The sequence below is a fragment of the Thamnophis elegans genome, chromosome 2, assembly GCF_009769535.1.
Source record: "Thamnophis elegans isolate rThaEle1 chromosome 2, rThaEle1.pri, whole genome shotgun sequence".
Taxonomy (NCBI): Eukaryota; Metazoa; Chordata; class Lepidosauria; order Squamata; family Colubridae; genus Thamnophis; species Thamnophis elegans.
This window is the reverse complement of record NC_045542.1, coordinates 53259924-53276277: the sequence shown is the minus strand read 5'-3', so window position 1 is coordinate 53276277 and position 16354 is coordinate 53259924. Positions and strand designations below refer to the sequence as shown.

At 42.2% G+C, this 16354-nt stretch overlaps 1 protein-coding gene across 1 annotated transcript in view; it reads left to right on the top strand.

The window, feature by feature from the left end:
- GRB2 (growth factor receptor bound protein 2) overlaps positions 1-7422 on the top strand; it is an 82340-nt gene extending 74918 nt beyond the window's left edge. Inside the window, exon 6 of the mRNA XM_032209449.1 lies at positions 5283-7422. Coding sequence (XP_032065340.1) covers positions 5283-5468 — 186 coding nt within the window. The 3' untranslated portion in view covers positions 5469-7422. The remainder of the gene's footprint in view (positions 1-5282) is intronic.
- The last annotated feature ends 8932 nt before the right edge of the window (positions 7423-16354 follow it).

The following is a 16354-nucleotide window of genomic DNA, read 5'->3' as shown; positions in this document are numbered from 1 at the left end:
AAAGTCATCCAGGATTTGGTAAGTGTCTCATATCCATTCAGTCTGTAACAAAGTTTCCCTCATCCATATATTTGCGAGCTTCGTTATTCCAGTAAACCGTTTCACCTAAATACTGCAGGCGAAGCTTGGCTATTCTGGCCTTCACAAACTGAACGGCTTCTATTGGTGTCAGGTTGCTTCTTTGCAACAACTTGTTCAACTCGGCTAATTCGCGAACAACGTCATCAAACACAATCAATGCAGCACGAATCTGTGGATCCGTCAACTTTTTGTAACAATATTTACATACTGGGTCACTGTGTGATTCTGCTTGCTCTTTACAGTACTCAACCAAAACTGTAATGTTTTTCATTAATGCTCGCAATGCAAAATGTCTGGAAAGCCATCGTACTTCATTCAACGGTCTGAAGGCTACTGCTTCACAGTCAAGAACTTCTGCTAGTTCTGCAAATGCCGTTTTCTTCACAGAAGAGCGGCAGAATAGAGTGTACACAGTGCGCAGTAAAGTCTCAATGTCTTTCATAAGTGAGACGTGCTTACATGCATCATCAATCCCCAGGTCTTCTCGATCTGCCACACAGTGCTGTTCAACCAAATGAGATACATCTTGACGAAGCTGAGCAGCCACACCATTATGCTTACCCAGTATCACAGACGCACCGTCTGACGTAAACATGACCATCTTTTGAAGATTGATGTTGTTTGTAGCATAGAACTCTTTTATGGCTGCTGTGATTGCTGTGCTGTCGCATATTGACAACTGTAAAATTCCTGCAAACACGGTCTTATAAATTGCAGCATTAGACGGGCGGAATTTCGCATACAAAATCAACATTTTGGTGACTGATACATCGGTGCTTTCATCAGCAATAAGAGTAAGACAACTGGCATTACATAGATCATGCATGACTTCTTTCTGAACAACTGCATTGATGCACTCTACAAACTCAAAGCCATAATTCTTGCTGCGCCAGCTCTCTGGAATGGACACATATTTGCCTATGTGGTCATGTATGGCTTTGACTGATAATATTGACACATTCATGTTTATGGCCAGCAACACATTATCAATCAAAATTTTGACTTCATCAGCATTAGCATTTCTGCGCAGTGAAACTTCTTTTCTGTTCGTTTTGTCTTCTGCACTTTCAGTCAGTAGCCTCGGCAGCCCTCCAGATTTCTGGCATCGTAGTTTAGTGATCGAATCCAGGTGAATCTTCTGATTGATATGACGCTTCAAATAATCAATTTTCCAATCGTTCTATCGTTTTCCAGTGGCGAATGTGCCACCTGTACAAGCTTCTTGGCATATTTGGCAAACAATGTCGTCACTACTTTCACGATAAGTGAAGATATCACCCAGTTTTGTTAACTGTTTTCTAGACGAAGTTGGCAGTTCAGTCTCTACTAACTCTTCCAACCATTCTAGTTTAAACTTCCAGCTTCACTTTTTCTTCGTAACAACATTTACTCCAGCTTTACGTTTTGACATCAGCACTGACTGATGATGTACCAATAGGGTTAGGGTTTATCAATTATTACAATTATCCTTTCAAATTCATTTTGGATTAAATAAAAAAGAGCTTTGAAATGAATATATAAATGGCACTTAATACCACTAATATTAAAATAGTAAATGTTTGATATACTTCATTTTAATGAGTTAACATTCAATTGCAAAAGTTGTCTATACACTGTATGCTTCTGTGAATGTATTATATGCAATTTGCTATTTTAAATGAGTAAAATTATTAAAATCACCATAATTAAAGTCTCATTCACATCTAAGAGTTTTCTTCCATCGTTAATTTGTAAACTCAAGGATTTATTGCCTGCATGTTCAACAATGCTTGTTGATTGTTTAAAAATTTGTGGGAATTTGCTCCTTTCTGTACAGAGGGTTTCAGTAACCTACTACTACTGCAAAACTGCATACTACTTGCAAATATAGATTGTTAAAATGGCTCTACCATAACCAAATAAGAGAAAAAAACACCTTCCTTTTGTTTATAAAGTAGTGATTTTAGTTTGCTCTATGGAAGTCACTATTTTAAACTGACAGATAGGAAGTTTAATTAGATTAAAAGCAAAAATATTCTCAATGACTTTGAAAATCCCAATGAGTTATCAAATATAGGTACTCCTTCGTTACAACATGGGACTGGAATTTTTATTACTCAGCAATGTGGTCACAAAGCTGATGTCGTGTCATGACTCATGTGACCGGGCTCTCTCGCCTCTTTCCAACTCTGAGGGCATCAATCATGTTAGCCAAGGGGATCTGCAAAGTTGGCTCTTTTAAGACTGGTGGACTTCAACTTCCAGAATTTTGAGAGTTGAAGTCCACCAGTCTTAAAACAGCCAACTTTGCAGACCCCTGTGTTAGCCCAAAGCCTGGCGCTGGGCTTTGCTCCCCCATTGGTGGAGCCCCGAGAAGCAAGGAGGGAGAAAAAGAGCTCAAAAGAGCTACATTTTTGCTAAATGTAACCGGGGAGAGCCAGCCCAGGCAATAGCAAATTAGCCGATCTTGCAGCAGGTCTGAAGGGGGGGGGGGGGAGCCAAACTCCAGGCAGGGCTCTCTGACTGTTCTAATTTCCCGTGAAAACTGTTGCCTCTGAAGCATTTGCTCCAGTGTTTTAAATCTTTAACATCCCTTTCCCTTTTTTCTTTTCAACCTACACTGATTAGAGAATCCTGAAGTCGGGCGGCAATGTACTGCAGTAGAAAAGGTTTAGCTGGAGGAGGTTTTGATTGCGATCGCTCTGTAGTTCATGTCCAGATACCTGCCCCACGTGCCTCTGCGTGGCAATTAGAAACTACTGCGCAGGGTATTGCAGCCATGTGAGCGGCCGCGCAGGCGCGCACCTTAGAGGGAACAGTCGTTGTGAGACCCTCTGTGTGGTATCAGTGAGGATTGTTGTTCACTTACCTTCCTCATTGCAGAGTTAACATCCCTGCTTTGGCTATTGGACTCTGTATCTAGGTTGGTGGAGAAGTTCCATAGGCTTACGGTTTTGAGGGACTTCACTCTTCCTTCCCTGGGCCCAGGGTCTGAAGTAGCACAGGAGTTCAGGGCAGCCATGGACCTGCACTAAGACTTATGTACTATGTTTTATCTTACTCCAATCTCAGGATTGCTAGTATATGGATATTTGTTGTCAGACTGCCTTTGTCCAACAGATCTATAGTTGTAGGCAACCACTAGGAAAAAGCAGAAGGCATTGTATGCCATTTGGGCCTCAAATGATAACAATGCTCTGTCAGCCACCCTCTTAATCTTGAGTCGGGTTATTTAGATGAAATGCAAGAATAGTTGGAATAACAACTTCTGGTTAGATGAATCACTTGCTAAAAGAATAATTTGTTACCATCATAGCTAGTCTGAATCCCTACAGTCCATTATTGATTGTAGACATTAGTTGAGCATTTCTGCTGGCTCACCTGAATCTGATCAAAGGCAGAGCTGGAGTTATTTGTGATTTGTACATAGTTAACCCATCATGTTCTAGAGCCACGATGGTGAACCTATGGCACAGGTGCCACGGGTGGCCCGCGGAGCCCTCTGACAGCATGTGAGCCATCACCCCAGCTGAGCTCTACCACGCATGTGCACGGGCCTCCCGCCTCCCAGCTGATTTTCGGGTCTCTGCAGCATGTGTTGCTTAATCAAAATGCAATTAAAACACTATACAAGCCATCGAGAATATAACTATATACATCCAACAGAAGTGCCTCACAGGAGCAGGTAGAGGTGATTTCTAGAGAGGTAGGAAATGCATCACTAAACAATGGAGATGAATACTAGAGAAGAATAATCTGCATAGAAGGCAGACATAACACCTGTAACAGCCTAGGCATGGGCGGGGGGCACCCCCCCTTTTGGTCCCAGGAGGCTTCACGGAGGCCTGCTAGGCCCAAAACGGGGAGCGACGGGAGAGAGCAAGGGGGAGCACACACGCATGTTCAGGAGGCGGGGGGGGAGGTCACGGACACATTATGTTATAAGTATGTGCACACATGCGCGCTTTCAGCACACAAAGACAAAAAGGTTAGCCATCACTGTTCTACAGTTTATTAGATGAACTACTTGTGGAAAAAGACTTAATCTCTCATATTCTTGTCTGCTAGAATAAAACCACAAATAACCTTTTATTCATTTTGTCTATGAATCTCACATACGAAGTTCCTCATCAAGCTATAAAAGAAGGAAGGAAATAGAGGAAGAGGTGGATACATGAAGATGCAAAATGAATTTTATTTTGACAGCTTAAATTTACATTAGTGTAGCAGATTTGTGGTGCTCCAGTTTTTTATTATATTATCTAATTGCTATCATAATCAGGGGTAACTGATGCAGGGAGTTACCATTCAGTAACATCTGGAAAGGCATAGTTTTCTCATCTCTGGATTTCATGAATCCTCCTGTCACCATTAAAATTTTACTTGTGCAGGTTGTGTTTGACATTACCACAATTGGGACCAGAATTTAGATTGCTAAGAAGGCAGTTGTTAAGTGAATCACACTAATTTTATGAACTATTTTAACCACTGAATTGAATCACTGCAGCTGTTAAGTGAATCATGCAGTCATTAGGCCAATTCAACTTCCTCCATTGACTTTGCTTGTCGGAATCAAACTGGGAAGGTTGCAAATAGTGATCACATGATTCAAGAACACAGCAATCATCATAAAAAAATGCCAGTTCCCAAAGTTGCCCAAGCTTTGATCATGACATTGCGACATAATTGTGAAGACTGGTTGTGAGTCATTTTTTTTAGTGCCATTATAACTTTAAACCACCATTAAAGAAATGGTTATAAGTTGAGGACTACCTGTATAAATGAGTTATTTGAATAGCCTTTGTTGTTAAAGCAGCCTCATGCGTATTCAAATCACATCTGTGCAGTAAGATAATAAAGAGTTAATACTTCACTGCCCAATGTTTGTAGATCTATTTCATATTTTAGATACAACCTCAAGAATTTGAAAATGCTGCTCACTTTTTATCATAAGACACTTTAAAGCTGTAGTTGGTTATAAAATTCAGTCTCGACATTTTATGTATATCAAAATAAGCGCAATATAGAAGTAAGACTTGATGCTGTTTCTATGACTGAATGAATTAACTCGCAAACCAAGATGCCATTTGTTGTCATCTGTCAGTATCAACAGCTTCAGATGTACTGACTGTAGGCGAGAGACCATAGTTCGTGCCACAGAAAAAAAACCACGAGTGATTTGGAGGCCTCAATAAATTAATCCCCTCTTCTCTTCTTTACAGCAACCATCATACGTACAGGCTCTTTTTGATTTCGACCCTCAGGAGGAGGGAGAGCTGGGCTTTCGCCGCGGAGACTTTATCCAGGTCCTTGACAATTCTGACCCCAACTGGTGGAAAGGAGCCTGCCACGGACAAACAGGCATGTTTCCACGCAACTACGTTACCCCTGTGAACCGGAACATCTAGAGCAGATGGCTAAAGATTATTTAAGGAAAGAGGAAAAAACAGTACAGTCCACATTCAGAACCGAACAGCAGCCAGAGATCTCCAGTCATCAGGCTATAAAACTGAATCCCCTCAGGTCTGCATGAGGGGGAACACTTTTTTTCACTCAGAATGGAACTTTGTGGGGAGGGGACAGGAGAAGGGTCCAACTTATGCACCAAAACTTTTCTTTAAATTAAAATGGATATTAACAGATTTCTTTGGTTATTTCTGGGGTGGCCCTTTTTGTTCACTGGTCCTTTTTCTCCCCAACACCAGTGCATCAGTGTATGAAGTGTTACTGCTAAATGAAGTCCATGCTATGCCAGGAAGAGAGGAAGCTCTGTTGGTATCTGCTACTCATGCATACGGTCTTCGGGAAGGGAGTGAGAGAGCAAGCCAAATACATTAGCCAGTTTAAACACACACACACACACACACACACACACACACACACACACACACACACGCACGCACGCACGCACCAATTATGTTTCTACCTTCAGTGTTTTGCCTAAGATAAGGTCTTAATTTTTTTTCCTCACTGCTTTTCAGTCTGAAAGTTGTTCGGCTGTGGAGCAGAGGGGAAGATGGTTAAATAGGTTGTAGGATTTTTCTGAGAAAACCTGCATTACAACCAGATCATGTTTTCATTAACCGTGACAGGTTTTAATTTTCTTTTTAATCATGTGACTTTAAGCATGTTCTTCTGTTTTTTAATTAGTGCCTTTTCCCTTGTTTAACAAAAAAAAACAGTTCACAATTTTCAGTTTGTTTCTGTTTTTATGTAAATATTTAAGGAATTGAATGAGAGGAATGTAACTTTATTACATAAAAAGATCTCCATTTACCAGATGGAGCTTTAAAATATGTATACACATTTGATATTTTTCATACTAGTTGGGAAAAAAGGCATATAATGCCCCAAAACTCGCAGCCTGGGGTTCTTGAGCAAGACAGAGAAAATACCTCCAGTTTTTTTTTGTTTTTTTTGGGGGGGGGGGATTGGCATATTTTACAAAGCCTAGAGTGAAATTCCAAATTATTTTCCCCAAAGACAGTAAGGCCTCAAGAAATTGGGCTTAATTATAGCCAATGGTTGACCCTAATGCTTGGGGAGGAGCAGTCCAGTCCCCTCTTGAGTTGGCTTGACTCACAATTGCAATCAGTGACTACCTTCCAGCAGTTCCCCATTTTTCTACACCAGTATTACTGTAGCTGGAAGAATCCTCTTTCTTACTCAAAAATCCCAGAAGGGAGATTATATTCAACTTTTTATTCTGATAAAACTCATAGGTGCCATGCATAATATTATGAATGACTTAGACTTCTAAGACCAGGGAGAGCAACCTGCAGAGCTCCTGTGCCAACCAGTTACCTTATTTCCTTTTGCTGAGCTGCATACCTGGAATTTCTGTACCTTAGTAACGGACCCCAAAACTACCACAGAGACCTTCCCTTACAGAAAAGCGCTGTTCTGTCCAGATCAGGGTAGGGGGGGGACCCTGTGTTGGTGGGTGCCTTTTTATACTAAGTGTTACAGGTATTATTCCTGAGATGGACTCTGCCTTATATTTCCATTTCTCTCAGCAGGTGAAAAAAAGAAAGAAAGCTACCCTGTAGCATATTAATTTCTCATGTTTTTCTTGCTAGCTGTCTTTCTCTCCATTCTCCCCATCCCCACTTTCTTTTTTAAAATTATTGGAAAAGGAATTATGGCATTCTACATTTGGACCATTTGATTGTTTTTTTCTTATTTTGGAATTGGTGTATATCATGCAGCCTTGCAGACATAATGTCTTGTGTGTATATATATATATTAAATCAGTGTTTAAATAAAACAGGCCTATGTACGTAATCCGTTAACGCAGCAGCAGCATTTGGTAGATAGTAATTAACTGTGAATAATAAATATACAACAAATTCTTCACTTGAATATCAGTGTCTTCTTTATTAACACTTGCAATTAAATAACACATTTAAGGAATCAGTGGGGGTTTGATTATAGTAACATGCTTTCAGAAATGGGAAGGACCAGGTAAAAACTTAATTTTTGATTTAAATTAAAATTGTTACTCTAGCTTCCCTTTGGAGCACATAAAGCAGGGAAAGCCTGCTGAGCATATCTCCTTGATAAGCAAGCATTGTTAAATGAGTTTTGCTCCATTTTACAATCTTTCTTGCCATAAGTGAAACACTCTTATTAAGTTAGCAACACGGCTAAGTGAATTTGGCTTTCCCATTGACTTTGTCAGAAGGTTGCAAAAGGTGATGATGTGACACCACTGCAGCCATCATAAATACATGCCAGTTGCCAAGTGTCCAAATTTTGATCTTGTGACCATGGGGATACTACAACGATCATAAGTGAGAAAAACTTATGACAAAGTCCTTTTTTTTAGTGCCGTTGTAACTTCAAGTGGTCACTAAAAGAATGGTTGTAATCTGCACTTTCTCACCAGGGATAATTAGGGCCTGGGTGTATATGGGTGTTTGTTTATCTGATCAAGGTACAAAATTAGCTTCACTATTTGTTATCTTCTACTTTTAGTGTTCAGTTCCACAGCTCTATGTGCTTTAATCCAGAATGATTCCTTGCTGCACACAGCTATCCCTTGGTTTCTCATAAATTTGAAAGTGGCTTTTCTAGAAAGAAGAGGCACTTTGGCAGTTTTATTGAATGCATTGCAGAGGGCTTTCTATCCTGAGAGAAATTTGTTATATCTAAGGACCAGTTTTGGAGGACAAAGGCATAATCTATTATGGACCTTTACGAAAGATCCATAATAGATTATAGATTATTAGACCTGTACTGTGTCATTCAACCTGGGGACTGCTTTTTTTAATTAATCTTGTATTGAATGCTTTAATTTCACTACTATGATTTTAACAAAATGGCTCAGAAAATAAAAGCATAACTTTCTTAAGGATTTGCCTATTATTATCCAATTAAGATTCTTGTTTATTCCCCAAATAACCAGGTATTACACAGTATATAGTATGGTCTTTCAATATGTTTAATTATACCTAGTCACGAAAATAGGTTTTTTTAACACTTTGCACAACCATATAGGTTGGTCTATTTGTGATTTTACCAGCTTTTTAACTAAACATTTTCCAGATTAAAAAAAATGATTTTGAGTTCAACAAATCAGATTATAACCTTGGATACCAGCTTCTGTAATTCCAAGGTAAAGGCTACAATTATTTTAGTTTGGATGACCAAATGGCTGTATATGTACATGACATGCTGAATTGTAAATTAGCCAATCACATTTTATCCAGTGTGTTTTGCGCACTCAGCCAGTTTGTTGATCAGTTGCAATGATATCAATTGAGTAAATCACACTTTCCAAAATGCAGATGGGCCCATCAGACAAACAAATTGGAGAGACTGGTTGTCCGCTTGATTTCAAATTTTTAAAAAAGCTCTTAATTTGGCATTGTTACAGAATGAAATTTATATATATATTTTATACTTTACCTCACCCCAATTTGAGATATGCTGCAAGGAAATTAAAAGACAAGAGCAAAACTGTTTTGAAACAGTTCTTTAAGGTTCACTTGAATAACCTGCTACCAATGTGATCTTTGCTGAGTTCTGCTTGCAAATTATGTTCCATTCGGCATGCAAAATGTATTTTGGGCAAATATCATCTCTCTAGATGACATATTCATCCAAGCTTATATTTAAAAAGGAAAAACATACACTTACCTGTTACTTAAATTGTTAGCTGTGCAGCAGAAGGCATATGGCTGACATTTAAATCTTGGCTGCTCCTGGGCCTATGCTTTTACTACTCTAAATAGACACTAAGTAACCACAGCAACAACAAACTTGCAATATAGGAGTTCAGGCAGAGTCAGTCTTCTCCAAATACCATCACTTAAATTTGTCATCTTATGGTACAATGGAAGCATGCCTTCTTTCTGGCAGCCTCCTCCGCTCTCCTCACTTTCTAGAAGTCTCTTAGACTAGCTGTGGTCCCAGGTCTGGGATTGGAGTGGCTGTGGAGCAGAGTTAGGGAGTGTCATTTTGGTCCAGGCAGTTCTGAAGTTTTTGGTAGTGTTTTTAATATATGTATTGGACTGGTTGTATACTTGCAGCATTAGAGGGCCTTACCAAATCCATTTTTTAAAAAAAATCCTCATTCAATGTTAGAAAAATGTGACACACTTTGATTAGATACGTGTATGGGGACAATGGTTGCAAGTGCCCAATCCTTGGGGATTCAGCCATGGGTGTTTATGCAGGCAAAAAGGGAGCCCAGAGTGGGAGCCCAGAAGTTCAAGTTATTTTTAATGGCCCCTTCAGTGATCAGGTCTTCTGTGGTTTTTCCTGGTCTTAATTGAACAATAAGATTCTTGATCTCTCTCACTGTCACTGGTCCACACATTGCCGGATTTTCTATAGTTTGGCTAGGACTTTCACTTTTCACAGTGTCCAGGTATAGTTCCTGAAAATGTGCCTCCCAAATCCACTATGGATGGACCATCACTTTGGAGCCGAGGTGGTGCAGTGGTTAGAGTGCAGTACTGTAGGCTAGTTCAGCTGACTGCTAGCTGCAGTTCGGTAGTTCAAATCTCATCTCAGCCTTCCACCCTTCCGAGGTGGGTAAAATGAGGACCCAGATTTTAGGGGGAAATACGCTGACTCTCTAAACCACTTAGAGAGGGCTGTAAAAGCACTGTGAAGCGTTATATAAGTCTAAGTGCTATTGTTATTGATGTCATGAGATGGAATTGAGTCTTTGGGTTTGACCTCCTGATTGAGATGTGCCCGGTTGTTTCTCGTGGCTTCCTTTTTTCTTGCATGTCAGCAGTGTTTTATGTGTTTCTTCTGTTGGAGGAAATCCTGTACAATTTATGCTGTGTTGGATAATCAAGCCTGGTAAGAGGGTTGTTGTTGTTGTTTTGCCACTAACACAGTCTTGGTCAAACCATGATTTGGAGTGGCATTGTTGTTGTCTTCAGGGCGCACTATTACCATGGGTTAGATGTTGGTGGAGCTCTTAGATATGGGCATTATAATTTTCTAAAAATGCATCAGGAGGCTCAGCTGATGTCAGGGCAAACTTTAGGCACCATCAGTGATCTGAAGCCCATAGCTCAGTTACTTGGTTTAAATATGGGGTCCACTTAGCCCGATGGTAAATTCTTCCTAATGGCATTAATAAGGGTTGGTAGCAACCCTTATTGCTCAGGATTTATTTAAATATTTTCAGTCAAGGAACTCGGTATGCGTTCCTTGAGTGAAAACATTTAAATAAAGCAAAATTGGGAGATGATCACTATAAAATTTAGGAATAACTCGTAGGGCTTGACAAAAGGGAAAAGGTCCCTAGAAACAATTATATAATAAATTGCACTCTTTCTGGAACCAGATATATAGGATCATTTGGCTAGATGGTCAAAGGCCCCATTTAGAATGTGGTGAATGTAAAGACTGTTTAAGCCACTCAGAGATCTGCAATGTTTGTGTCAGCCTCTGCTTGCTGCTGCTTCGGCTGCCATTGAAACGGGAGGGGGGGTATGGTATTTGGGAGGGGAATCATGATGTGCTGAAGGAAGCTTCTAGATGCTGTTTGACCATCTTACTGCGCATGTGGAAGAAGGGAGTTTCCCGCCAAGGTTAACTGTCCAGCATTCCATCCAGATGACACCTTTTGAAGTTATCTCCCACCTGACAGTTGGGTGCATTATAATTGGACTATGTACAGGGGTGCCAAGGGGAGGGGATTGAATTGTACTTGATATTATCCACTTTCGCGCCTAATTAACCAGACTCAGCTTTGCTTTGCAACTGTTCATTTAGTAAAAGTACACTTGATTTCAATTCAAATGGAGTCCAGTGGTTTCTTTCCTGATTACTAAATGAAGTCGATGCTGACATTAATTAAGTCTCCTTTCGCACCCATCCCAGAGCTAAAACCTACTGAGGGGGGTGCCCTCACAAGAAGAAAAGAAATGTCTTTGCATGTAAGTGATCAGGAGGAAGAGGAGGGCGCAGCGGCGGGACCATCTTTAACCGAAAGGCTGGCCGAACTAAGAGTGGAAGAACCTGCTATTCGTCCCAGATGGACTTGGGGTGTGGGACAAAAAGAGGAGCCTGAGGAATTGGATGCTGGAGTTACGAGAAGGAGGCCAAAGAAAAAATCAGCTGATTGGGGTGACACTGGAGAAGAAGATTACAAGCTTTCCCACGCCATGAGACTTCTCGAAGAAGCCTGGACTGAATGCAAAAACCGTGAGAGAGCAGTGGAAAGGGAGCTGACAGAGGAATTTTGGCCTTTGACCGAAAGACGCGGGTGCCTGAAATTTATGGCTCTGAAGCAGGGAAACAGAACTGTGCCAGATTATGTCGAGGAATTTCAGGAGTTGTCAGCTTATATGAGGGAGTGTTCGGAAGAGGCTTTGCTGGATCAGTTTGCTGAGGGATTGAATGGAAAAATATACCAACAGTGCATAAACAGACGCCTTCCCCGTCGTTTAACAGTTTGGTATGAAAACGCTGCAGATGTGGAATTGGATTTAGCCAGGCTTCAGTGCATGAAAGGGGGAGATGTGGAGAAATCCCCCCCCCCAGCAGTCCCAAAAACCCCACCCCGCCCCAGAAGTGAGGGCAGGGGAAGTTTTGCTGGCAAAGCCAAGCCTTTCACTTGTTTCCGCTGTGGAAAGGAGGGGCATCGTGCTGTGAATTGCTCGTCAAATTGGCTCAAACTGCCCCAGCCCCCCCAGAGGGAGGGAAAATCAGTGAAAACTCCAAGCAAGAGAAAGGAACCTGCTTTCGCCACTGAGAATGTTTCCCAACACTTCCAGCCAGAGGAGGAGGGAGGCGTGAGCCCCAGTTCGTCTGATGAATTGGATGGGGAGGAATCTAATCGCTGGGTAAGTTCCAGAACTGGCCCTATGCTTATCCCTATTGAGCTTAGAGTGCCATCTTCTGGCGCAACTGAAAAACTTTCAGCTCTGCTAGATTCAGGCTGTTCCCGCTGCATGATAAGCCCTGAGATGGTGGAAAAACTGGGCTTGAAGTTAAGAGCTTTGAAAACCCCTATTGTTTTTTGCCAAATTGATGGTTCTATTGCGGGAGGCGGCCCTGCTCATTTTTCTACAGAGCCCATAGAAATGAGGATGGGTACCCACCAGGAATTAATAACTTTTATTGTGGCGCCTGGGATGGACTGACCCCTTATTTTGGGACTCCCCTGGCTTCGTAGATGGAACCCACGCATTAACTGGAGAGAGGGTTGGTTACGAATTCGCACAAACATACCCCCTGAGAGGAGGGTTGAGACTCCAGACTCTGGCACTACTACCACCACATTGACAGCCAGGGGGCAGGAGAGAATCGAGGGGGAGGAAAGAATTCCAAAGGAGTATTGGGACCTCAGGGAGGTTTTTAGTGAAAATTCTTCTGATAGAATACCCCCACAGACCCACAGATTGCATCATTGATATTTTGCCTGGAGTAAAGCTTCCAAAGCCTCAAATATATTCAATGTCCCCTAGGGAAATGGAGGAAATGAGGAAATTCATTGATAAGAACTTGGAAAGGGGCTTCATTGAACCGGCAAGACCCAAGGTAGCAGCTCCAGTATTGTTCAGAGAAAAGAAAGATGGCTCCCTGAGATTATGTGTGAACTTCAAAAACCTGAACGCGATATCATCCCAGAACCTCTACCCGTTGCCACTGATGAAGGACATGTTGGCCCACCTGTGGAAGGGCTGTATTTTCACTAAGTTGGACTTAAGGGAGGCGTATTATAGAGTCAGAATTAAAGAGGGGGACGAATGGAAAACTGCTTTCAACTGCCCCCTTGGCTGTTTCCAATTTCATGTAATGCCGTTTGGCCTACAGGGGGCGCTAGCGGTCTTCCTGCAGCTAATTAATGAGGTTTTACATGACCATCTTTACAAAGGCGTTATCGTCTATTTAGATGATATCCTTATTTACACGGAAACACATGAAGAACACGTGAAACTGGTTCGTACTGTGCTGAAGAAACTTTGGGCAGCTGAACTTTATGCCAAATTGTCCAAGTGTGAATTTCATCAGGAGAAAATTGACTACCTGAGCTATCGCATCTCCCACGAGGGTGTTGAAATGGACCCCGCTAAGGTAAAAGCGGTCACCGAGTGGGAGACACACAATTGCAAAAAAATTTAGGTTTTGCTAATTTCTATCGCCAGTTCATCCCCTCTTTTGCTAAAATAGCTCTTCCCATAACTAACCTTCTGAAGTCTAAAGGTGGGACGAAACCCAAGCCTAGCAAGCTGCTGGATTGGACCATGGAATGCCAAGCTGCTTTCGAGAAGTTAAAGTGGCTTTTTGCGGAAGAAACACCCGGACATGGACGCACCTTTTGTGGTTCAAGCTGATGCCAGTGACGTCGCTGTGGGGGCTGTGTTGCTTCAAGCTAATAATCAAGGTAATTTACAACCCTGCGCATACACCTCTCACAAACTAACTGACACGGAAAGACGTTGGGCCATTTGGGAGAAAGAAGCATTTGCTGTTCGCTGGGCTTTGGCCACATGGCACCATTTTCTAGAGGGCGCACAAACACCCTTTCGAGGTATGGACTGACCATAAAAATTTGGAAGCTTTGAGAACACCCAGAAAACCTTCTCCTAAACAGATGTGCTGGACTCAACATTTCAATAGATTTAATTTTACCCTGAAATACATTCCAGGGGGAAATTTTTTTATGGCTGATGCTTTATCCAGACTTCCTCAATACAACTGCTCTAAACTCAGTGTGGTCCAGCCTGTCATTCCCGCGACGAGCCTCGCTGCTCCTGTTGTTATTAGGAGTCAAGCGAGTTCTAAGGTAGAGGTGTCTCAGGACTTTCTTTCCAACCTGAAAAAAGCCCTCGCTGATGATGATTGGTTCTGGCAGCACGTGAATGAATGCACTATGAGAGATGAATTGCCTTGGATTGGGACGAAATTATACGTTCCTGCGTCTCTTAGACTCATTGTTCTTCAATGGGCTCATGATTCCCGAATGGCGGGGCACTTTGGTTTCGTCAAGACGCTCCACCTCGTCAAGAGACAGTTTTGGTGGTCCTCTTTGAAAAAGGACATTGAAAAATACGTTGCCAGTTGTACCGTTTGTGCTGCTGCTAAACGCCCGCCAGGAAAGCCGCAAGGGTTGCTCCAGGCAGTAGCTCACCCAGTGGCCCCTTGGAAGGAGATCTCTATGGATTTCATTGTCGAACTTCCTGAGAGTTAGGGACACACAACTGGGTTGTTACCGACTTGTTCTCCAAACAGGTCCATTTCATCCCTTGCTCCAAGATTCCTTCTGCTAAGTCTCTTGCTAAGATGTTCATCTCCCACATTTACTGCTTACATGGGGTGCTGTAGGGTTTTTACAGTGAATCATCTGGATGGTCCTTAGAACTGAGGTTACACGTGTAAGTAAAAACTGCAGCAATCTGCAGAAAATATTTGTCTGTCAGCTATTCTTTGCTTGCAGTGTTCCCAGGCATGTTCGAGGACACGGGATGAAACAAAGTAATAACCTGCAACATTTTATTCACTCATTTGATAACACTTGATTTACTTAGCTATTACAATGTGAACGTTCTCACGAACACCAATGATGTAAGGACTAACCAATTATTGTGCCTTGGAGACTTGTTAACCAATAATGATATAATACGTAAAGTAGGTAGAGCTCAAAGAAGCTGAAAACACTATAAGAATGATGTTTCATGATTAATAATTTTGCTGTTGATTCTCATGTTAATTCTGGATGCTCAATAAACTTTGGTTGATTCAGCTATCCGTGAGTGGACATTCCTTTCATCTTCAGCCTCGGGAACCCTAAATGTTACAGGGTGCCTGACCGCATTATATTGGACAGAGGTGTGCAGTTCACCTCCGTTTTCTGGAAGGAGTTTCTGAAGCGGATTGGCTCCGCCCAGGGATTAATCTCCGCCCACCACCCTCAGACTAATGGAGCTTGAGAGAGGACTAATTCTGTTCTAGAACAATATTTGCGTTGTTTCATCAACTACCAGCAAGATGATTGGGTGGATTTGTTGCCGCATGCGGAGGTGGCTTACAACAATTCCGTGCATAGCAGCACTGGTTTCACCCCTTTCCGTGTAGTGTTTGGCCAGGACTTTGTGCCCATTCCTGAGGTTCCCCATGAACAGCCCCAGGTATCGTCGCTGTCCGAGTGGAGTGACCGCATTCGGCACATTTGGCCTTTGGCTCTGCGGGCTCTAGATGCTGCGCACCACGCTCATAAGAAACAGGCTGACAAGAAACGGACTAAGCCTCATGACTACAAGGTTGGTGATCAGGTGTATTTGTCCACTAAATTCCTTCAAACACCCCAGCAGTCGAAGAAATTAGGGCCCAAGTATGTTGGCCCGTTTCCCATTGTCAAAATCATCAACCCTGTTTCTGTCCGGCTCCAGCTGCCCAAGCACCTTAACCGGGTTTACCCTGTTTTCCATGTTAACCTCCTGAAGCCTGTCTGCACTTCGTCGTTGAGGCCGCCTCTCCCTCCTCCACCCGCTCTGCTTTTGGTTGAGGATGAGCAACATTTCGAAGTCCGTGAGATTTTGGACTCTCGTAAGCGCCGAAACCGTGTCCAGTACCTGGTGGCTTGGAAGCATTTCCCACCTTCTCACACTGAATGGGTTGATGGGTCCCATGTTCGGGCGCCTCGTCTGCTCCGCAAATTCTACTCTGCTTATCCTGACAAGCCCTGAATTTGGACATTCTCCTAATTTTCCTTTTTCTTTTTCTTGTTTTTCTTCCCTCTCCCTTTCCCTTTTTCATGTCTTGTTGTCTGTCTGTTTGTTTGTGATCTTTTCGTTTCTGCGTCTGACCACCCTTTTCTGGA